We start from the raw sequence: 23,846 nt of genomic DNA, 5'->3' as shown, positions 1-23,846 counted from the left end.
AACTGAATTTTCAGTTTTTCCTTTACAAAACAAGCAATAAAAAAAAAAGTATCTCTGGAGGATGTTAAATAGAAGCTAGTAAATACAGACATTTTTAAATCAGCAGATATCCAACAGCTTGCATTCAAGAGTTTTTAAAGAGCTGGCTGAGGGGCTCTTGATATTGCTTTTCCGTAAGTCTTGGACACTGGGAAGTTCCAGAAGACTTGAAGAAAGTTATGTTGTGCCAATATTTAAAAAGGGTAAATGGAATGAAATGGGTAATAATAGGCCTGTCAGACTGACATTGATCCTGGGTAAGATAATGCAGGACTCAATTAATAAAGAACTAAAGGAAGGTAATGTAATTAATGCCAGTCAATATGGGCTTATGGAAAATGCATTGTGTCAAACTAATTGTATACTTTTTATGAGATTACAAGCTTAGTCAATAAAGGTAATAGAGTTGATGTAATATATCTTGATTTTTGTAACGCATGTTACTTGGTACAGCACAATATTCTGATTAAAACACTAGATGATATAAAATTTACATTGCATAAATTAAATAGATTAAAAACCGGCTAACTGATATGTCTCAAATTAATATTGTAAACAGGGAATCATCAAATGGAGTGTTTATATTCCCACAGGGATCGTTTCTTCACCCTACACTATTAAACGCTATAATCAATGACTTGGAAAGAAACATAAAATCATCATTTATAAAGTTTGCAGAGAACGCAAAAATTGGGGAAGTGGTAAATAATGAAGAGGACAGGTCACTGATTCAGAGCTATAAACTGAAGGCAAGCAAACAATATGGCTAAATATAAATGTATATATCTAGCAACAAAGAATGTAGGCCATACTTAAAAGATCAGGGACTCTAGCAAGGGAAGCAGTGACTCTGAAGAAGATTTGGGGGTCATGGTGGATAATAAGCTGAACATGAGCTCCCAACGTGACGCTATAGTCCAAAGTGCTAAAGTGATTCTGAGGTGCATGAACAGGGGAATCTCGAGCAGGAGTAGAGTAGTTATTTTACTTCTGTATTTAGCACAGTTATGAACACTGCTGGAATACTGAGTCCAGTTCTGGTGTCCAAAATTCAAGAATAATATTTGGAAAGGGTTCAGAAAAGAGACATGAGAATGGTTACAAGATTCATTCTGGAAGCATGTGTAATTCCATGGCCAAGTTAGTGACAGAAAGTAAGGGTGGTGCCATTTGAGTCATAAAAATTTATAGAATCATCATTTCAATGGCGTCACAATCTGCAGCATGGCAAGGTGGATTCACTGCCCACCCTTGACTCTGAGCTCCTGGTCCTTTTGATAATACAATGTCATAAAAAATGGGTAAAATTGTGTATCATTCGAAAGCCCTTTCTCCCACCAAAACAATGGTAGCAGACATGACAAACCTAGAATAATTATGTAGATATATATTTGAGAAAATATTTAAAAATAAACATTTTAAAATTATATTTTAACACAGGCATGCCAAAAATGCAGCCTCCACAAAGATAATTTGTGGCCCTTGACTGATAGTACTGTTATCAGATAATGCTCAAAACATTATACCTGATTAATTTTTTTAAATGTTATACTTTACTATAAATGGAAAGAGTGCTTCAAGTTAATTGGCCATCATCTGAAAAAAAGAAACAAAAAACAAATAAACAACCCCCCCACACACACAGTTATCAGCTTTATTTATTAACCAAAAGAGTTGTAATGAGGCACTGGTTCAAACTTCAGCATCCAGCCAGAAATTGCTGGAATCCATCTGCCAATTACATGCAAATAGTTACATAAAATAAGTATTTACAGTCCCAAATTAATTTCTCACAAAATCTTTGTTATTACTTGATCATTTTAGGCATCAGTAGGGAGAGAAAGAGTTCCGACTAGTAGCTGAATCTTTGGAGAATAGCACTGGGGAGGACTTGATTAAACATAATGCTCAGTGGCTCCTTACCTACTAAAAGAAGTGCACCCATAAACTGAATTTGGCAAAGTTGGAGAGGAACTACACTGAGCCTCAGGAAAAAGTTGAAGAGGCTGGAATAAGTGCCAGATGTGGGCAAGACCAGTTCCACACTCCAGTATATATTCCTCTCTCAGTGACCTTTTGCACATGATGGAAAGCTGCAATATCACAAATCAGATCGAGCAATTTGGTGAGGCTGAATTGACAACGAAGTGCAAATTTCAGGATGGTGTGGCGATACATGAAGATGGTTGAGTCTTTGTTGTTCTTTACGCGATCTATCAGGACTGCTAATTGGAATTTGCACTTCACAGCAATGGAAGGCTTAGTGAAATACTTTTTAGTTTAGATTTAACCAACTGTTCCATGATTGCCTGGTAACTTGCTGAAATAAGAGGCACAAAAAATTCTGACCTTGACATATGGGAGGAATTGTGAGAAAAGAAATTGGGGTATTAAAATGTCAGCAGTTCCCTTCTAAGCATTTTGTGCAGACGAAGCCCTAAAACATGAGAACAGTATAATGAAAGTCATTGGGTGGGTTGGTGGGCATAACACAGCATCCAAATGATCTTTCTCAGGTTTTTCCTGACGCCACTGAAGTTTGAACAAACATTAAGTATGGCTGAGGTAGCTTCCCCAGAAATAACCGAGTACCATCTAGACTCATTAGGTGTTGTTAAATGCCAAGATGGAAAAATTTTAAAGCAACAGCACGAGCTTACTCACACGGACAACCTATTTACGTATGATGGACAAGAGTTAATTGATATAATGATGAAAATAGTCTTCAGTGATAAGATAGTTAAAGATATCAATCAAATGGCTACTGTGGGTAATGACTTGTATGCAGCCTTCAAAACCTAAAGAATTATCCAAGGCACCATCAATATATGGGTTTCAGTCATGAAGAACAGACTAAAGATGGACTTGAATGCAAAGAAGAAAGTCAGAGTGAAGATGACAAACTATTACAGAGCTAAACACAGACAAGTAATTGTTTGCTCATCTCCTGGTCATGTCCAGATCTCAGTGTGATGTTGATCTACCTGAGACTTTGGAAGGTATGAGTTCATCATAGTACTGTGATCGATGTTTGAATATGATGGAACAAGGCATGTGTGCCAGGCAAAAAGCAAACCAATGCACGTCTTGTATGGTCTTCCTAAGCCAGCACCTACTGACAACATGACCTGTACCTTATGCCAGCAGAGGCCTTTCAGTGCAGCAATCATAGTTTGTAAGGCTGAGGTACAAGCTCTTGACCCAGAAACTGTTAACACCTACCAAGATTTGACCGAACACTTCATTATGGGACTACAGAGAAAATATGGGGCCTATGATGAAGTCCACCTTGCATTTGAAACATATGCAGAAAAATCAGTTAAAAGTATTATGAGAAAGAAGAAGCTCCATGGTACTGCATCTGGCCAATACAAAACCACTGACTCCACGAACATCTCCAATGTCACAATGAAGAAGTTACTGTCTCATTCTTTCCTGAAGAGTGAGTTAATCACATACTTTGAAGGAAAAATGCTCTAGCATGCAAAGAATTGCACAAAAAATTTTGTTGTCGCATGGCATAATGAAGCTAGTCTTTCACTATTCAGTGGAGTTTCTTGGTTGTGTCCAAAAGGAGGCTGACACTAAAATTATCTTGCATATCATGAGTGCCAAAGAGAGAAGTGTTACTAAACTTCAGATTTTTACACAGGACTCTCATGTTCTAGTGGTCTCTGTGAAATGCTATCCAAGACTTCCTCAAGATTCTGTTTTTATGCTTGCTCCTGGGGAACAGAATTGTTGTATATCTCTTAGAGATGTGTTCCTATCATTCAGACCACTAAAAGCTGCCATACCTCCAGGTTTCCATGCCCTTTCAGAATGTGATACTATTAGAAGGCTTGCTGCAAAGATAAAATTATCTTACTGAGAGGAATTTGATTTAGCTTCTGAAGACTAATTCCTTAATATGAAGGTGCTCAGAACAGCTGAGACAGTCACTTATGAGGTCACAAATGCATTGGAGGCATTTGTATGCTGAGTTTACCACTTGAACACCAACATTATGACACTTGCAGAGTTATGTTAGTGGATGATTTCAAATAGGAAAACAGAAACAGACAATGGGTGCATTTAAAAAATCTATGGCAATGGAATTGCTCTGTGATGATCAAGCACATCCATAACTCCCTCCCCTATTAGGCATGGATGGTTGTTGGAAGATTGACTGATCACACCAGTTATGTCTGAAATACCATGTGCTCCTGAATCAGTCCTTTAGCTAATCAAATGCTTGTATGCAAAGACCAGATGCTCACCACCCTTAACTTTCTATCACTAACATGTCCACAGAATGAGACCTACATTATGCTCCCAGGCTAATTAAAAAATATGCCTTATGGTAACAAACTAAAGAGCTCAATCTATTTAGTTTAACAAAGAGGAAGTTAAGGAGCGACTTGATTACAGTCTACAAGTATCTACAGGGGGAATAAATATTTAATATTCAATATAACAGAAAAAGATATAACAATCCACTGGTTGGAAATTTAAGCTAGACAAATTCAGACTGGAAATCCAGGAGGCATTTTTAACAGTAAGGTTAAATGACCACTGGAACAATTTATCAAAGGTGGTGGAGTCACCACCACTGATCATCAAGATTGGATGTTTTTCTACAAGATATGCTATAGGTATTATTTTGGGGAAGTTCTATTATACAGAAAGTTGGATTAGATTATCACAATCATCCATTCTGGGTTTGGAATCCATTAATCTGTGAAAATTTCATTCAGATTGAACAAACCATCTTGACACATCTTTTCAAAAATGTTCATTTGAAACTACATGTCAAAGAGCTTTTTTCCCCTCAAATTCTTTTCGCTGGGTTTTCTTTTCAGCCAAAAATACTTCTGAATTTGTCCCAAACTCAGGAATAGTTTCAGAGCCCTGAAAAAAAGCACTTTTCAGTAAATGTAATGTACACCAAAAAACATTGCCCAGCTCTAGCCACAGGCTTCTCAATAAACGAGAGACAATGCAATAATCAGTGAGCTACTGAAAATGAACAGGTGTTTGCTTTTTAAAAAAGATAAATTGTATATTGATTTTCATAAAGAAATAGTGAAAAGTAAATGACATGCAGCTTGTATAAATTTCCAAATACTGCATCTTTCACAGGATATCCAACAGAATTATGCTCTTACAATGTGCCAAAGATGCAAGACTAGACAATGTAAGATGAGACAATGCCACACAGACATAACATGTTAGTGTAGGAGTAACACTAATAAAATAGGGGAAGTCTTAAATGAATAGAGAGAAAAATGAAAGAGGGGACAGGGGAGGGAAAAGGTGGAAGGTTAGGTGGAATGGAGGTCTGGTAGTATTTAAGCCATCTCAAGATTTTTAATCCAAATGTATCTAGGAAAGGGGTCCAAATTTCTCTGAAGTCATATAATGGCTCTCTGTGGTGATAATCTATTCTTTCTTTGGCTGCTAACGCAGATAGTCCAGATACCATTGCTCTATACTGGACATAGGTCTACTATTCCATTTTTGTAAAATCATGCACTTGGTGATCATTGCAGCTCTCAAGAACCAAAGTCTTTGTGGTGGAGTTAAATCCAACTTATCAGGTAAATAACCTAGAATATGATTTTCAGCTGAGGTTTGGTTGCTTAAGTGCTTCCATTTCAACCAACGGGACTACTCTTCTATATACTATTCTTTGTGAGTAAAGGTTGTAGAATTGGGCTCTAAATTCTACTGCAATTATATGGCAGATAAAAAATAGGTCAAATTTTAGGCCTAAACTTCTAAAAAGTGAACATTTAAATATCTGATAGTACTCTATTATGGAAAAAAGCTGTTTTATGGTCCTTTAGAGATGTAATGTAAAATAAAATGAAAGCCAAATTATACATACTACAACATACTATAAGTATTTAGATATTCATAACAAATATTTGAGAAGGAATAATTGAACACCATTGCTTACACTGGTCTGCCTTTCTGCTATTAGTAGTGTGTTTCAGAGTGCATGCAATAGTCCGTTAATTTAGTTCCTCTATGGTACACTGAAGCCTGGAAATGAAGAGCTCACAAGTAAGACTAAAAGTTCCTCATCATTTTCATGATGCATTTGCAAGTCTACTGCAAATGAACACTGAGTAATTATTCACAGCACTAGTGGGCTTACTAAGTAACTACTTTTCCACATGTATAAGAATTGCATAATTGGGCATTAAGAGTAAGAGAAGCACAATAATTTTGCTTTTATGTAGATCCTAAAAACGTCTGGATATCTCTGAAGCTGCAGTTAAGAACAATCACTTTCAACTCAGTTGTGCACAACCCTCTATTTCAGTGATACTCATGACAATTTTGTTGGCATATGCTTAATAACAGAACAAATGCTGGGTGAAATACTCTGTGTATGTGTGTGGTGCTTAGTAGAGTGATAGTACTACAATAGGTAGTAATAATAATGATAAGAAAATAAATTTTACTTTCAAGTTTGAATGCATTACCAACAATGATTAAATAGAACAGAATAGTGCCTCTAAATATGATGCAATATCAAATATCTCTACTTCTGTGAATAATTAGTGTTCATTTAGAATTGTCTTGCAAATGTATTATGAAAATTTACCAGCCCAGATACAAAATCTACTCAGTCACCTTGTCCCATTATGGTGATAATGAAATGGGAAATTTCTTACCCTGTAATTTCTTTTCTTCAGCTGTGTCTCATACAATTCTGTGATGCCTGGACTGTTTCCCTCCTCTCTGCAGTTCTAGAGTCTGTTCACTGTTGCACCACAGCTCATTTTGGCCACACACCCTTTTCCAGCTTGCCATCAGAACAATTCATATAATATGCAAAAACTCTTAGAATATGGTAATGCCAATAACATTAAAGTCAACAAGTGAACTATGTGCAGTAAGCTATCCAGCCAACAAACTGGAGACATTTAAAAAATAATGTTGTTCCTTGGCTAATGAAGCCATTCCAGGTTGGGTAGAATTTTGAGAGACACTGCTAGCAGAAAGGAAATTTTCCATACTACAACTAACTGTCTCGCACTGTTCTGTGATGCATGGGAAGTAGGGAGCAGTAAATATTAAACAAGGAGGGATAAAGAAAGACAAATAGAGACATTTTCCCTTGAAAGTAAATGCCTGAATGACAAGTCACTTTTGCAACAGTGCATGCAGCACCTTCTTTCAGAAAGAAGCATCTGCAGAGGACAGAAAATCTACTTTGTAATGTTTAATAGAAGGTATAGCTTGAAGATCATGTTGCTGCCTTACAGATTTCTTCAGCTGAAGCACAAGTTTGTTCTGCCCATGACATCACCAGAGATCTTGTACAGTGTGCCTTGATTCCTTTTAGAATACAGTAACTCCTCACTTAGCATTGCAGTTATGTTACTGAAAAATGAGACTTTATGTGAAATGACGTTAAGGGAATCCAATTTACCCACATGAATTAATGTAAGTGGGGGGGAGTTAGGTTCCAGGGAAATGTTTTTTGCCATACAAAAGACATTATATACATATACGGTATATGTTTTAAACAATTTTAAACAAACTGTTTAATATTGTACACAGCAATGAATGATTGTGAAGCTTGGTTGAGGTAGTGGAGTAAGAGGGTGGAATATTTCCCAGGGAAGTCCTTGCTGCTAAATGATGAACTAGCACTCGGCTGAGCCCTCAAGTTGTTAATGTAGCCTCACACTCTACAAGGCAGCACGGACTGAGGCAGAGGGGGGAACACAACAGATGGAGATTACACTTCCCTGCAAAAACTGAACATGATCATGAGCCAATGCTATCCAGCTAGAGTGCACCACTCCCTCCTCCTGACATCACATGCACGACTGAACAGATGCTGACTTTCCAAAGTCCTGGGAGGTGCGTGCATAAGTGAGAGAGAGAGAGATGTGCATTGCCCCTTTAAGTATGCTGACCCCACTTCAAGTATATTGCCCTTTTAAGCAGATCAGCCAGTTCAGACAGGAAACAACAGCTTTCAGCAAGCTCCCTCCTTTCTATCCCCGAGCCCTGTCCCGATCCTCAGCTTTGCGGAGAGGGGGTATGGAGCGGGGGGGGGGAAGGAGCAGGGGGACATCCTGATATCAGCACCCCTCTTCCCCGCCCCCCCAACAAGCAGGAAGCTCTTGGGAGCAGCTCCAAGCATAGGGCAGGGCAGCAGCAGCATGGCAGGGCGGAGGGGGGATGGGTAGCGGAACTGCTGCTGGGTAGCCGCCAAGCCACATACCTTACAGGGAATTTAGGGGAGCCGATCAGGGGGGAAGCTGCCAGCCCCCCCGGGTTCTAATCCCCATAAGGAGGGGCTGCTCTTCCAGAAAATCTTACAAACAGTGGACAAAGCAGGCAGCTGCCAAACAACGTTATAAGGGAGCATTGCACAACTTTAAACAAGCTTGTTCCCTAATAGATCAGGCAATGTAACAACAAAACAGCGTTAACTGGGAAAACATTAAGTGAAGAGTTACTGTAGGGCAGTCTGATGGCTTGAATGCCTCCACTATGCACAACTTGATTCATTTGGCCAAAGATAGTTTGGATGCCCAAAGACCTTGGCACTTTTGATGAAAGGGCACAAATAAAGAGCCTGATTGTCTCATCAATTCAGTGTGCCTGAGGTAAATCTTTAGTGCTGTACATACTCCCATATTATGGTACATGTTTTCAGTCAGATGCTGTGGATTTGGACATAATGATAGAAGAATTATGCAAGAAATGGAAGAGGAATTCACCTTTGGTAAGAAAGACTGTGGGAGTCCTTAGAACCACTATGTCATGATGAAGCACATCATGTGGCTCTTGCATGGATACAACTGCTAACTCAGATACATCTAGCTAACACAACAGTGACCACAAAGTAGATTTTGATAGATAGAATGGTATGACCATTGCCTACAAGGTGGGTTGTTAGGGCTTTTAGTACCAATAGCAGATCCCACTTAGGAAAGATTGGTCTGCCTTCAGGTCTAGCCAGTCTGACTGCTCTGAGAAATCTTGAGACTTGAGGATATTTGGCTAAGACCCTCAGAATCCTGCTTGTAAGTCACTGCTTATGACTGCTTAACGCATTATGGTGCTGGGCTGAAGCCCTTGTCCAAACCATCCTGAAGAAAATCCAGAATAGCTGGAATTCCAGAGTCGTTGGGGTATGTTTTCTTTTTGGCACTATGAGCTGAACCATGACTAGATTGAGAAGGCTTTTAGTGTGGGAGTCTGTGTGGAGGTCAGCAGAGTCCCAATCACTTTGGAGGATAATCCAGGTTCAATTAATGTTTCACTCCCAATAGCCAACCTATGAGTTGGAGAAAGACTGGATCTGGATGGAGAATGGGGCCTTGGTGAAGGATGTCTATTGTCACTGGTACATACAGTGGAGGCACCAATGTCATATTTACTAAGTCCAAAAACCATGATGTCCTCTGCTAGCATGGAGCTATAACTATCAGCTTTGCTTCCCCTCACCTTATCTTCGGAATCATCATCTCTAGACGTCAATGTGGTGGGAATGTATAAAGCAAGCCCTTTGGCCATCTGTGTGCAAAAGCATTCTTCCCCAGTGATCTGGGATAGCTTCCCTGCTACTTTGCCATTCGCAAGAACTGGAAGTTGCCAAACAGTCTGACTGCCAGAATGCCAAATATGTGGCCGGCACAGAGCCTAAATCCGAACTCTTTCCTTTCTCAGTAGAAAAGTCTTTGTCTAAGGATGGCTCTCTCAGACTTTCTATGTATTTTTCTTCCCCTTTTTGTGCTTCCTGTGGTGTGTGGCTTATCTTTGTTGTTGTTGTTGTTGTTTTGCAGTGTGGGGGGGGTCTGTGTCATAAACAGATAGCTAGGGGTTAATGTCTCTTTCACCTGAAAAAAAAAAAGTAACCTGAAGCACCTGACCAGAGGACCAGTCAGGAAACAGGATTTTTTCAACTCTGGGTGGAGGGAAGTTTGTGTGGGAGTCCTTTGTTCTTTGGTCTTCTGCTTGTATGCTCTCTCGGCTATGAGGAGTGATTTCTATTTCCTGCTTTCTAATCTTCTGTTTCCAAGTTGTGAGTACAAAGATCAGATAGTGATTTACATATTTTCTTTTGTATTTACATAGGTATAGTTGCTGGAGTGCTTTGAATTGTATTCTTTTTGAATAAGGCTGTTTATTCAATATTCTTTTAAGCAAATGACCCTGTATGTGTCACCTTAATACAGAGAGACCATTTTTATGTATTTTTCTTTCTTTTTATATAAACCTTTCTTTTTAAGACCTGTTGGAGTTTTTCTTTAGTTGGGAATTCCAGGGAATTGAGTCTGTACTAACCAGGGAATTGGTGGGAGGAAGAAGTCCGGGGGAAATCTGTGTGTGTGAAATTTACTAGCCTGACTTTGCATTCCCTCTGGGTGAGGGGGGAAGAGAGATTAACTCTCAGTACTTCTGTTTTCCAAGGCTGGGAACGGGGAGGGTGGAGTCCCTCTGTTTAGATTCACGGAGTTTGCTTCTGTGTATCTCTCCAGGAACACCTGGAGGGGGGAAGGGAAAAGGTTTATTTCTCTTTGTTGTGAGACTCAAGGGATTTGGGTCTTGGGGTCCCCAGGGAAGGTTTGGGGGGACCAGAGTGCCCCAAAACACTCTAATTTTTTGGGTGGTGGCAGCTTTACCATTTCCAAGCTGGTAACTAAGATTGGAGGTTTTCATGCTAACCCCCATATTTTGGACGCTAAGGTCCAAATCTGGGACTAGGTTATTGACAGTCTGCTTTACAGGAGTCCCTGCATGAGTGTAGCCATGGTAGAGTGTGTTGCATCCCTTTTTATAAAAAGCCTCGAGTCCTCTAGATATTCCTCCTTCTGTGTCCTCACACTCTGAGTCCCAGTGCCACTACTTTTGCAATGGGGTCTTGTTCTGAGAATCCCAATTCACACTGGGAATTAGGGAAGCTGGGTAGGAGCCCTACTTTTTCCCCTAGGGAGCTGAGGGCCAACTTTAAGAGTTTAAAGTTGGATCACTTAAGATATTTTTTAATTCTTGCTCAGGTCTTCAGGATAGGGAAGAGGGACCTGACATGCCAGTCTGTCTCTGAGCTCTGTGCCCTGGCAGTGGGAGGGTCAGCTTGCTGTGAACAGCTAGGACATAGATCACCCTTCGAAGAGCCTGTAAATGTCGCTGCGCATATAGAGCAGTGCTCTGATTTGGCCAGTGTTTGTGGGACAGCCCTGCCATAGACTGAGAGTGGAGCAACATAGCATCCCAAGATGGGTAACACTGCAGCAGTGGATGTGTGAGGCTGAGACACCATGGTGCTAATTACCCAATCTGGTGGAGGAGGAGGAGGAGAAGGAAAGTAGCTTCATTGCTCACTACTGTCTCAAGAAACAAATTAAAAGTAAAGATGGCAAAGGAAACGGTGTCTGTTTGCTTTGCTCCTGAAGAACTACTGCCATGGAGGCAGAAGTTCTGGTGGCAAGTGGAAGAAGGGGGATAGCCAGTATGGGCTATGCTGTAATGCTGAACTGCCTCCAGAGCTGCAGAGAGGGGGAAAGACCCTGCTTCATAGAATTGTAGGAGATGCTTGGCCATCAAAGCAAGTTATTCATTCTAAGTAAGTATTATTTCAAATGTTTACACTATTTAAAACATTAAGTAATGTCTCACAATTATCTCCCACAGCAGAATAGAACTCAAAATACATGAAGTGACCCAAATAAACATTTTACTCATATTGCTGATGGTGATGGAAATAACTGCAGAAGTTATTTTTAAATACTTTCAACATTCTGAATGTATAATGAATGATTTTCTTATGGAAATACATATTTATGAACAGATGTCTGGTCTCCTGGGCTGGTCATATTATAGATGATACTAACAAGCAGTGCAAAATTTAAAACTTACCAGGGAGCTGATCATGCGTTGAGAAGACCGTGCAATATTGGCAGGCAGGCCAAAGAAATCGGGTTTATCGTTTTCTGGAAGGCTTTCAATAATATCACGGTAATCCTACAAAAAGGGGTAGAAGAGTATAGATAATAGTAAACGTTTTCAGTGCAATCACAGCTCATGAAAATCAACAGTATATGATCAGAAGAATTCCATCAATATATTTTCAAAACATAAACTCTCAATTCATAGGATTTATAATTAATTGAATAATAGCACTTTGTGGACATCACTAAAATAGTACCAGCCACGAAATGGAGCAATGACTTAAGCATATGAACATATGACATGCTATACCACAGAATCTGCTAATATTGAAACACTGTAATGAAATAGAACAGAAATCCCAAGTTGCTTTAGTTTACAATTGGCAAACATCAACTCTGATAACAGTGAAGTTGTGACTTCACCATACAAAAGCCCTCTGCAGTATAATTACAAGACTTCAACAGATCAGTTTGATATATATCCTACATTGCTATTATCACCACGTTTAATGTTTTTCACAATTTGGAATTGAATTTGGAACTATTTGTCACTTTCTCCTTCATATTGTAGTCCAATGCAAGATGCTTCCACTTACATTTAAATCTTTGACAAGCTACCATTTATTATACTTAGTATGAAATGTGCGGCATTAAAAGATATGGCTACATGGTGATAGGAAGGGTAGAGTAGAACCAGCTTTGTGTCTAAAAGACACTCGAGCTACTGTTCTAATGGAAGGAACATGAAACAGGGTATCTCTTACTACCCCACCAAACCAGGTGTCTGGAGGCCTGTCTCTATCCTATTATCCAGCAGACTATGTGCACTTGGGTTGGGCCCTGATACTGCTAACACTTACACACATCCTTAACTTGACTACTGTGAATAGGCCATTTAAAAATACTGAATCATAAAGGGTCTTTGGCATACATAAACTATTTCTCAGAGTTTTCTCAGAGTTAAATGTACCTCTGATGCCAGCATGTCACTCTACATGGTGCAGTCATGACTACTCTCTATCATAGGGAACTGAAATCCTTTGACATAACATACTCCTTCACAGCCTGCCTGTTCTATATCCCATCTGGCCTTTCTGTTACCCAGGGTTCTTGCAACCCAAAGCTCTTGGTAACTTTTACTCTGTGTGAGGAGGTGTCAGGAAATAAATCAGGGGAGATACGGCCATCCGACCGATAGATGGCTGGCACAAATAGGACAACACAAGAGTGCTTTCACTTAAAGCTAAACTTTACTTAGTCTCAAGCACTTATACACATCCACAACAAGATTAGTAAAAGACCCCCGACCCTTGATAATTACCAAAGCTGAGTGTGGCTTTCGAGCGACACAGTGGCAGCCCGTCTGCCGGTGGGGAACACAAGATGCATCCAGAGGGAGAGACCAGTCCCGAAGAGTCCCAATATCTCAAGCTTTTTCCCATTATTTATACATTAGTAATAGAATGACATGTCCCTTAAAGAAACCTTGTTAAGTAAGCAATTTCAATGATCAAACAAGAGGCTCCTTCTGATTACTGATTAACCAGGTATGGGTTTTTCCAGAGTCTGCAGCCTTGAGACCCCAACAGACATTCCTGGGGCATATCAGCAATTTCAACACAATTCTTATCAGGAAGGATGCAGGGTAAAGCTGCCCTTTCTGTGGTACCCAAAACCCCCTCCCCTCCTGCCTTGGTCAAGCTGAGAGTGCTGAATGGCCAATTTACAGCTTGCTGACTAGGCCGTCTTTAACAATAAGCCACAGTGGTTTCAAGCACTTTACTGGTTTTCCAAAGTCTCCCTGTACATCTCCATCTGCTCTCTCAGTGCCATCTTTCAGTTTCTCCTCCACACACTGCTGCTCTCACTCCAATCAATTACAACCTGTTACTCTACCACACACACACCTGGAATTTAAGGTGAGATTCATTTTTCATAAATTAATGTAAGGGCCAAGCAATGAAATCAAGAACAGTAAGACAACAATACAATACAAAATGTAACAATACAAATTGATGCAAACTTGTTTCTTAAGTATCTGCAAACAAAGATAACATGTTGTTACACTTCTCACAGGTCCCATTATGAGGGACGATTTGTTAGCCAAATACGTTTCTCACACAGATCTATTTCTTCCCACTGTTCATTATTGTACAGTACATACAAAAACCTTAATTAAGACAACATCATAAGTTAACTCTTTGTTATTTCAAGTTTCTCTAGTATTTTTTATCATTCTGTTATTTTAGTGTCTCTTATTTTCAATCTTTGTTTAATATTTGGGACTTTTCATACATTTTCATTATCAAATTTCAAAATCTATAAAAAATGAAGTGTACAGGAATAAATATGTAAGTGCTTTTCCCTGTCAAGCATTAGCATTATTATTGATGACTATTGGTGTTATAGGGCGTAGCCCTATAGGGATTGAATACCCTTCAGCTCCCATTAATTTCAGTGGGACTGAAGTGTACTCAGAAAGTTGCAGGAATCTGCCTTTAATTAGTACATTCATTTGATAATTTAATACTGTAAGAAAAAGAAGATTTGGTTTCCATGTCTGATAAGGCAAGCATACATACCAAAATACTGCAGGAACTGGGTAGAGAGATGGAATATGGGAAGCTGGTCATCTTCTTGCCCCTAAGATTTAAACCTCCAATGACTCTGGAATTAAAAAGCTGTTCCAGATAGGTCCGAAGGACTCTCATGTCAAAGTAATTATCTATGCGGCCTCCATAAATAGCATTTTCGAACAGGCCATGCACAAATTCCCACTGAAAATCTTTGGAACCTGTAAGTTACAAAATATTACTGTCACATTGACCTTTTTTTGCACTGTGTGATGAACATTTCCTCTTATTATAGTTATCCTTCAGAGAAACAAGGAAATACAAAGAACCCCAGTAAAGTAGTACAATTATTACTAAGCAATTTATTTCTTAACTGTAATCAAAAAGTAAAATAAAATAACCGTAAAATGTAAAATATTAAATGTTCCAACAGCTATATTGCAAATGTTTGCAAATATTTTTTCCTGTGATAAGAGTGTAATTAATGTGTTTTAAATCCTACTGAGTGACATAAATATTGCAGATGTCTTGGGGAACTTTATATCGTAGATCTCACACATCAATCAACCCTATTTAGTTGGAGAACAAAAGTACCTTCTCACTAGAAGCCATTCCATATTCAGTTGTGGTCTCCTACCTCCTAATCCTTTGTCATCAGCCTGCTCAACTTCCCTATCTCCAATGGATCTTTAAGTGTGTTACAGCCATATCCCTTTGTGCGGTGATCTCATCAGGCCTCATAAAATAAGCAGGGTGATTGAATAATACCCTACCATGCCAAAGGAAGACATTGTTACTGAGATTCTGGCTTTCTGATGTGATGTAAAAAGAGGTCCAGGTTATCTGTGATCATAAGAGATCACATGACACTGTGTTTAAAATTAAGGATGTTAACATTGGTGTTCTGACCAAATTGTATTCAATAAATTACATTCTACCTACTTAGTTATATCCTATAGTTTAAAATAAAATCTCTTCTCCCCTCATTTCTTGTCCCAAACTACAGAGGAGGGTTAAATCAATGCCACATTTCACCCAATATGTGACTTTTCAGCATGTGTGAAGTAATTATGGTGGAAAAGAACTTTGAGATTCTTCAAATGAAAATGTTTGGTATTACATTTAAGTTATTAGTGTTCACACTCACACTCCAATTACTGCAGGGAAAAACTGCTCTCACCACAATAGTTAATATCCAGGACCCAAAGTCTCTTGGTAATATATTCAAACTGTTAAGTCTGCATGTACATGGAATCACTTTCAAAAGTACTAACCACATATAAACCCCATTTAAATCAATAGGCGCTAGAGATATTGAACCCTTTTGAATACTGGGTACTAGTTTTATTGGGATGTTGGAACTTAAAGGCCTTACCAAAAAAATCCTTATGATTTCTATGTAAATGAAATAAACAAAGGATCCAAATTAGACCTGGTTGGAACATTTTCAAACAATGAAATTTTGCTGAAATATACTGTTCTGTGGATGTGTATCATTCAGTCAAGGCAGAGGGATGAAAAAAAGACGCATACACACTATAGTCTGGTAGTTAGGGCACTAGCCTGGTATGGGAGATACCCAGATTCAAGTCCCGGCTTTGCCGGATTTTGGGTCTCCCACATCCCAGGCCAGTGACTGAACCCACCAGGCCATATTCAAGCACGCACACTTACTTCTGTGATAATGTTCAAAATATTTTGGTTTTGATCTGGAAACAGAACAAAAACAAATTTAAAAACCTCAACAGTTGCCATTAAACAGAACTGTCATCCCCCAATCAGCTCTAATTGAAATTATTGGTGATAATTGAAATAGCCAAATTATTTAAAAAAAAATTCCATGATCTGCTAATTTTATAAAGATTTGAAATGGAAGACACTCAGAAATACTGGACTAGGCAAAGAAAGGAATCAGCAATCCTTAAAGAGTAACTTACCATCAAAGAGTCCATCAATAACATCATACCCTGCACGGAGATCAGATAAAGAAAATTCATAAAACTTGGTCCAACCCTACCATTAAAACAAACAAAAAGTTCATATGAGTTATGAGTCAATGAGAATTAAATGAACATGAAAAAAATAAACAAAAACTGATGCTTCTAGAACATATATAACATGTAAAACCCGGGGGAAAAAAATCTACATCACTGGTTTGAAGCCATCTTTTCTAGGCTGCTGCTCAGAGATACACGAACAGGCAGCAGAGAGACAATATGACAAACATATCCATCAATGTGTTTAATTTTACATAGGCGTACAGGCTAGATGCCATCAGGCATATGCCAACTTCTGTAGCAACCGACAGTTTTTCTATAAAAACAAATGTATTTTAAAAATCCTAGACTAATCAGCAAGGCTTCTTGAAATGATGCACATGAGCATGCAACTCTCTCATTCCCTAACAGCACTTGTTGCAACAATGACTCATTGATAACTATGACTAGAGAACTCACTTTCTTACTCTCAATGACTTTTTTGAATTTCAGTTTCCTTTCAGACTTTGATAAGTATGACTGCTTCTTTTAACCACTGCCTACAACACACACCAACCATTTTACTCCTCATCTTATTTTACCACTATATTAAGATAAAAAAACCCAGAAAAAAACAAAGCAGCAAGCCATCAGCAAGCAAGCAGCGATGCCTGCAACATGTACATTCTTAAATCACTGGCACAGTACCTAGATCCTTATTTGTTGGTGATTGTATTATTCTTTGTATAGTATTAACATACACTAAATAATTTACAAACAGGTATAAAGACAAAAAGTACCTGTCTCAACATGTTTACAAGGCAAAGAGGTATATAGGCACAAAGAGAGATATACACCAGATATGAAATACATTAAACTAGCTGACTAGTAAATCTCAAAACATAAATTGCTAATGGAGATCACCAGCAAATAGCAGTGTTTCTGGTGGGGGTTCTGCAGGGAACTATTCTCACTTCAAAGCTATTAAAATTTCTAAATTAAATTATCTGGAAGAAAATATAAAATAATTGCTGATAAAATTTGTAGACGAAACAGAGATGGGATGGCAAATAATGATGAGAATGGGTCATTCACACAGAGTGACTTAGATCAGTGGTTCTCAAAGTTGCAGGAATCTGCCTTTAATTAGTACATTCATTTGATAATTTAATACTGTAAATTATCCTGCTTGCTCAGGAAACATCTAGGCACAAATACTGTAAGCCATAGTTTCCAGAATACAATCCCCATCCTGAAAAAAGAACTCTGAAAAGGACTTAGAGGTCATTAGAATCATAGAGGATTAGGGTTGGAAGAGACCTCAGAAGGTCATCTAATCCAATCCCCTGCTCAAAGCAGGACCAACCCCAGCTAAATCATCCCAGCCAGGGCTTTGTCAAATCAGGCCTTAAAACCTCTAAGGATGGAGATTCTACCACCTCTCTAAGTAATTCATTCCAGTGTTTCACCACCCTCCTAGTGAAATAGTTTTTCCCAATATCTAACCTAGACCTCCCGAACTACAACTTGAGATCATTGCTCCTTGTTCTGTCATCTGTCACCACTGAGAACAGCCAAGCTTCATCCTCTTTGGAACTCCCCTTCAGATAGTTGAAGGCTGCTATCAAATCCCCCTCCCTCTTCTCTTCTACAGACTAAACAAGCCCAGTTCCTTCAGCCTCTCCTTTTAAGTCATGTGCCCCAGCCCCCGATCATTTTCGATGCCCTCCGCTAAACTCTCTCCAATTTGTCCACATCCTTTCTGTAGTGAGGGGCCCAAAACTGGACGCAATACTCCAGATGTGGCCTCACCAGAGCCAAATAGAGGGGAATAATCACTTCCCTTGATCTCCTGGCAATGCTCCTACTCATGCAGTCCAATATGCCATTGTAGATAACAAACTGAACACAAGCTCCCATTGCAAACAATATTTCAATATATAAAAGGAATAATGAGCAAGAATAAGGAGCTAATATTACCTCTATGGTTTATTAGTAGCACCACTACAGGAATATTTGTTCAGTTTTAGTGTCCACATTTAAAAAAAGATATACTGAAAAATCAGACAAGATTCAGACAAATGCTACAAAAATGATTTGGGGTCTGGAAAACATGCTTAAAAAATACCAGGCTAAAGGAGCTCTATCACAGAGGTTGAGAGGTGACTTGGATACAGTATATTACCCACAAAAGGAGAAGATAACTGCTACTAGAGGGATCTAATCAAGCAAAGACATAACAAAATTCAATGGCTGGAAGTTCAATTCAAAAAAATTCAAATTGGAAAAAGATGCAAATTTTTAACAAGGAGGGTAATTAACTAGTCATCAGAACAAGTTACTAAAGGACATGGTAAACTCTCCATCATTTTGAAACTTTAACTCAACCTCTGCTCTCTTTTGAAAAGATATGCTATAGTGTCAACCACAAATTTTGGGGCAAGATGCAGGCATCATGGAGGAAATGGCCTGTGTCAAGCAGGAATTGAAACTAGATGAACATAACTGGTCTTCTGGCCTTAAAATCTGAGTGGTGAAGTTTAGCATATTTTTTATTATTTCCATGATTTCTGTGTGGACTGTTCTAATTTGAGGTTACATTTTAAGTCTTTTGGTTAATTAACACATCTCTGCATAGAAGTCTAATTTTAGAAGCTTTTATGGACAAAGTACATTTTGAGAAATGACTTGAAGGAGGAAAACGTGGAAGTATGGCAGACTGGAACAGGCAGTAGGTTTTAGCTTTAGGGGCCAAAATCAGAAAAGGCTCAGTCAAGAGTGAGATTTCATAATGATTAAGTGATCTTAAACTATATTATATTGTTTTTAACAAGAAACAATATTCGATGTTAATCATTTTTTTCTTCTTTTTTTCTTACAACTCTCCCTGCTCTGGGTCAAATTTTTTTATAGCCTACTTCCCAAACTCATGATTGTATGCCTGGTTGTCCTGCAAATTGGTCTATCTAAGGTCTGCTGATACTCGGTTCATGTGCCAAATCTTTGGCCTCTCCCTTGGTCCTCTTCTATCTATGATCATTGCAAGGGCCATCCTACTAATATAACACTCAGTTTTCAGTTGGATATGTCCACACCAAAATACTTTCACCTCCTTCAACTTCCCTTGAATTGGAGCAACCTGCATTAGCCCTTAACCTAATTTTATTTCATGGAGTGGCCAACCAGTTGACCATCTCAAAATCTTAATTTCCATAGTGGAGAGTATGCTGATTTATTTGCTAGTGGCTGGCGATGTCTCTGTTCTGTATATATCTGATCAATGTTGTTATACAATATCCTCAAGTGTTCTAAATGTTTGAATGATGCATTTAAAACCAAACTTCCAGCCATAATATTACTGTAGTGATCCTGTAGGTCCTTCAACAGCACCATCAGCCACCTCTGCAATTAGGGTCATGGTACCTTTAAACAAGGACCCAAAAAGGAAAAGAAAGCAAAAACAAAGAAAAGACTTCAATCATTCTAGCCTAAATCAAAGGACAATAAAACAGTCACGGGAAAGGTTCATTTAGCCTCAGGTCCAAATAAAAACAAACCAAATGCAGGGAAGCTTCCTTTTCTCTAGTCTAGGTACCCACAAACCATGCAGGGCTGCTCCCTTCAACCAAGGATCCAGTTAGAAAACAAACAGACAAGTTCTTACTATGGTTATAGTCTCTAGGCTTCAGTATAATTCTTTTCAGTTCAAGCCAGGTAAATAATTCCCCAGTTTTTCCTCTCCTACCCAGGATCTAGGTTCAAGAGGAGACCAGACATTATACTTTCAAGGGAGGGAGGCTCTTTTCCTTTTTTATAGCTTCCACCACTTATGAGACATAGCTGTCAATTCTACCTCCAAACATTCTACAGGTCCCAGTTCCTCTCTCTGGGTATGGCAACCTGGTGATCTTTAAGGGCTAGTTTCTACCCTTCTGTTTAGTGAAGAGGTTTTTAATACTTTATTGAATCAAGCAAGGAGGGAGCACATACACTTTGTCACAGAGCCCCAAACCTGTATCAGAATCAGCCAAATCAGACCTCAAGCCCATGAACAGTGCCACTGGAACCAATGGGACTCTGAAAAGCTGTAGGTGTCTATGCTATTAAGCCTCAGTTCTGTACTGAGGCCACATCCAAACATTAAGATCTCTAAATTAGTAGCCACCAGGAAGTTCCACATCAGTAGCCATATTTCTCACTTCTGCATGCCCAAACATACACAAAAGTGCATATTTTATTTTAAATAGCAAACTTAAAAGCTGGTATATGAAATGAAAGAAAATATTGTAGTAAACAAACAAAACATTGGCATGAAATTAGAGTACTTACCTGAGGGATATAATTTCTTCTTTCTTGGCATGCAGCATGAAACCACGCCAAACTAAAGAGTGCATGGGCTCGAGACAAATTGCCCTTTTTACTAATCTGCTCTGGAGTCCAAGATTCATAGGTTCTCATCAAATTCTTTTTTAGGCCTGGAGGGGCCTAGGTAGATAAAAATAACATATATATGTGTGACAAAAATAACATATATGTGTGTTTATTTATATATATTATTTATATTATATTAGTTAAACAACAACATCAACAACATATATATATATATGTCTAACACTAATTAATTCCTAAATCTTCACAATTAACTTAATTAGATTTGGAAAATAAAAGAAAAGGATGATTAAAGAATTATAGTAGGTGGCCTAATAATATAATCATCTTAGACTGGAGATAATATTGACTCACTGAAGCGAATTCTGAACAGGGGGGCTGAAATGCAGTATAAGAAAGATTAAGGGAAGACCATCAGCTTGAAATATATTCATTTAAAAACAGACTGAATAAAAATTTGTTCAAATACAAGTCAAATAGTTTCTTGTTTTACAATCACTACTACTACTCATTATTTATGTTTTAATAAAGCCTAGTGGTCTTGATCAAGGATCAGGGCCCCCTGTGCTATGCATATAGTCATAGTACATACATATGATAAGAACAGACAGTCTCTGCTCAAAAGTACAAGTCAAGAGACAACACAAAAACATAAGATGTGGACAGCACAAAGGAACATTGAGAAAATTATGATTACTGTAATAAGAAGATATCTGTAATTACTGTAATAAGATGATGTCATAAACAGATAGTTAAGGGTTAATGCCTCTTTTACCTGTAAAAGGTTAAGAAGTTCATCTAGCCTAGCTGACACCTGACCAGAGGAACCAAAAGGTGAACAAGGTGTTTCAAAAGGAAGGAGGGAAGTTTTCCTTTGTTTAGAGTCTCAGTTTTAGTGAAAAAGATCAAGGAACCAGCCTCTTTATAGAGTAGTAAGTTTTAGAAAGGGATAAATAGGTTTATGTTTATTTTCTTTGTAACTTGTCTAAAATGAAGGAATTGTTCAGTGTTTCAACTGGTAGACTAGAGCAGAAAGCAGCTGCACTGAACTGCAGATTTACTCCAGCTCAGAGAAAACAACCAAAGCCTTGAAAGAAGCTACCAGTTAAGTCCGAGACGAAAGGATGAAGTGAGAAAGGCTAAAAGCCATGTAGAGTTGGACCTTGCAAAGGGAATTAAAACCAATAGTAAAAGGTTACATAGCCATATAAAGAAGAAGAAAACAAAGAAAGAAGAAGTGGGACCGCTAAACACTGAGGATGGAATGGAGGTTAAGGATAATCTAGGCATGGCCAAATATCTAAATAAAATAAATACTTTGCCTCAGTCTTTAATAAGGCTAATGAGGAGCTTAGGGGTAATGGTAGGATGACAAATGGGAATGAGGATATGGAGGTAGATATTACCACATCCGAGGTAGAAGCCAGACTCAGACAGCTTAATGGGACGAAATTGGAGGGCACAGATAATCTCCATCCAAGAATATTAAAGAAACTGGCACATGAAATTGCAAGCCCATTAGCAAGAATTTTTAATGAATCAGTAAACTCAGGCGCTGTATCGTACGACTGGAGAATTGCTAATATAGTTCCTATTTTTAAGAAAGGGAAAAAAAGTAATCCGAGTAACTATAGGCCTGTTAGTTTGACATCTGCAGTATGTAAGATCTTGGAAAAAATTTTGAAGGAGAAAGTAGTTAAGGACATTGAGGTCAATGGTAATTGGAACAAAATATAATATGGTTTTACAAAAGGTAGATAGTGCCAAACCAACCTGATCTCCTTCTTTGAGAAGGTAACAGATTTTCTAGACAAAGGAAATGCAGTGGATCTAATTTACCTCAATTTCAGTAAGGCATTTGACATGGTTCCACATGGGGAATTATTAGTTAAATTGGAAAAGATGGGGATCAATATGAAAACTGAAAGGTGGATAAGGAACTGGTTAAAGGGGAGACTACAACAGAAAGGTGAACTGTCAGGCTGGAAGGAGGTTACTAGTGGAGATCCTCAGGGATTGGTTTTGGGACCAATCTTATTTAACCTTTTTATTACTGACCTTGGCATAAAAAGTGGGAATGTGCTAATAAAGTTTGTGGATGACACAAAGCTGGGAGGTATTGCTAACACAGAGAAGGACCGGGATATCATACAGGAAGATTTGGATGACCTTGTAAACTGGAGTAATAGTAATAGGATGAAATTTAATGGTGAAAAGTGCAAGGTCATGCATTTAGGGATTAATAACAAGAATTTTAGTTATAAATTGAGGACACATCAGTTGGAAGTAACAGAGGAGGAGAAGGACCTTGGAGTATTGGTTGATCACAGGATGAATGTGAGCCACCAATGTGATATGGCCGGTAAAAAAACTAATGCAGTTTTAGGATGCATCAGGCGAGGTATTTCCAGCAAATATAAGGAGGTGTTAGTACTGTTATACAAGGCACTCGTGAGACCTCATCTGGAATACTGTGTGCAGTTCTGGTCTCCCATGTTTAAGAAGGATGAATTCAAACTGGAACAGGTTCAGAGATGGGCTACTAGGATGATCCGAGGAATGGAAAACCTGTCTTATGAAAGGACACTCAAAGAGCTTGGCTTGTTTAGCCTAACCAAAAAAAGGTTGAGGGGGGATATGATGGCTTTTTATAAATATAGCAGAGGGATTAATACTAGGGAGGGAGAGGAATTATTTAAGATTAATACCAATGTGAACACAAGAACAAATGGATATAAACTGGACACTAGGAAGTTTAGACTTGAAATTAGATGAAGGTTTCTAACCATTAGAGGAGTGAAGTTCTGGAACAGCCTTCCAAGGGGAGTAGTGGGGACAAAAGACATATCTGGCTTCAAGGCTAAGCTTGATAAGTCTATGGAGGGGATGGTATGATGGTATAGCCTAATTTTGGCAATTAATCAAAGATCAATTGCCTAATTATCAGCAGGTAAGTATGCTCA

At 38.5% G+C, this 23,846-nt stretch overlaps 1 protein-coding gene across 1 annotated transcript in view; it reads right to left on the bottom strand.

The window, feature by feature from the left end:
• DYNC2H1 (dynein cytoplasmic 2 heavy chain 1) overlaps window positions 1-23,846 on the bottom strand; it is a 362,438-nt gene that overhangs the window by 100,085 nt on the left and 238,507 nt on the right. Inside the window, 4 exon segments of the mRNA XM_030560509.1 lie at window positions 11,914-12,018; window positions 14,528-14,739; window positions 16,456-16,531; window positions 20,824-20,979. Of these exon segments, the coding sequence (XP_030416369.1) occupies window positions 11,914-12,018; window positions 14,528-14,739; window positions 16,456-16,531; window positions 20,824-20,979 (549 nt within the window).

The sequence above is a fragment of the Gopherus evgoodei genome, chromosome 1, assembly GCF_007399415.2.
Source record: "Gopherus evgoodei ecotype Sinaloan lineage chromosome 1, rGopEvg1_v1.p, whole genome shotgun sequence".
In the NCBI taxonomy this organism is placed as follows: Eukaryota; Metazoa; Chordata; order Testudines; family Testudinidae; genus Gopherus; species Gopherus evgoodei.
The sequence above is the reverse complement of the archived record's forward strand: the minus strand, read 5'-3'. Positions and strand labels throughout refer to the sequence as shown.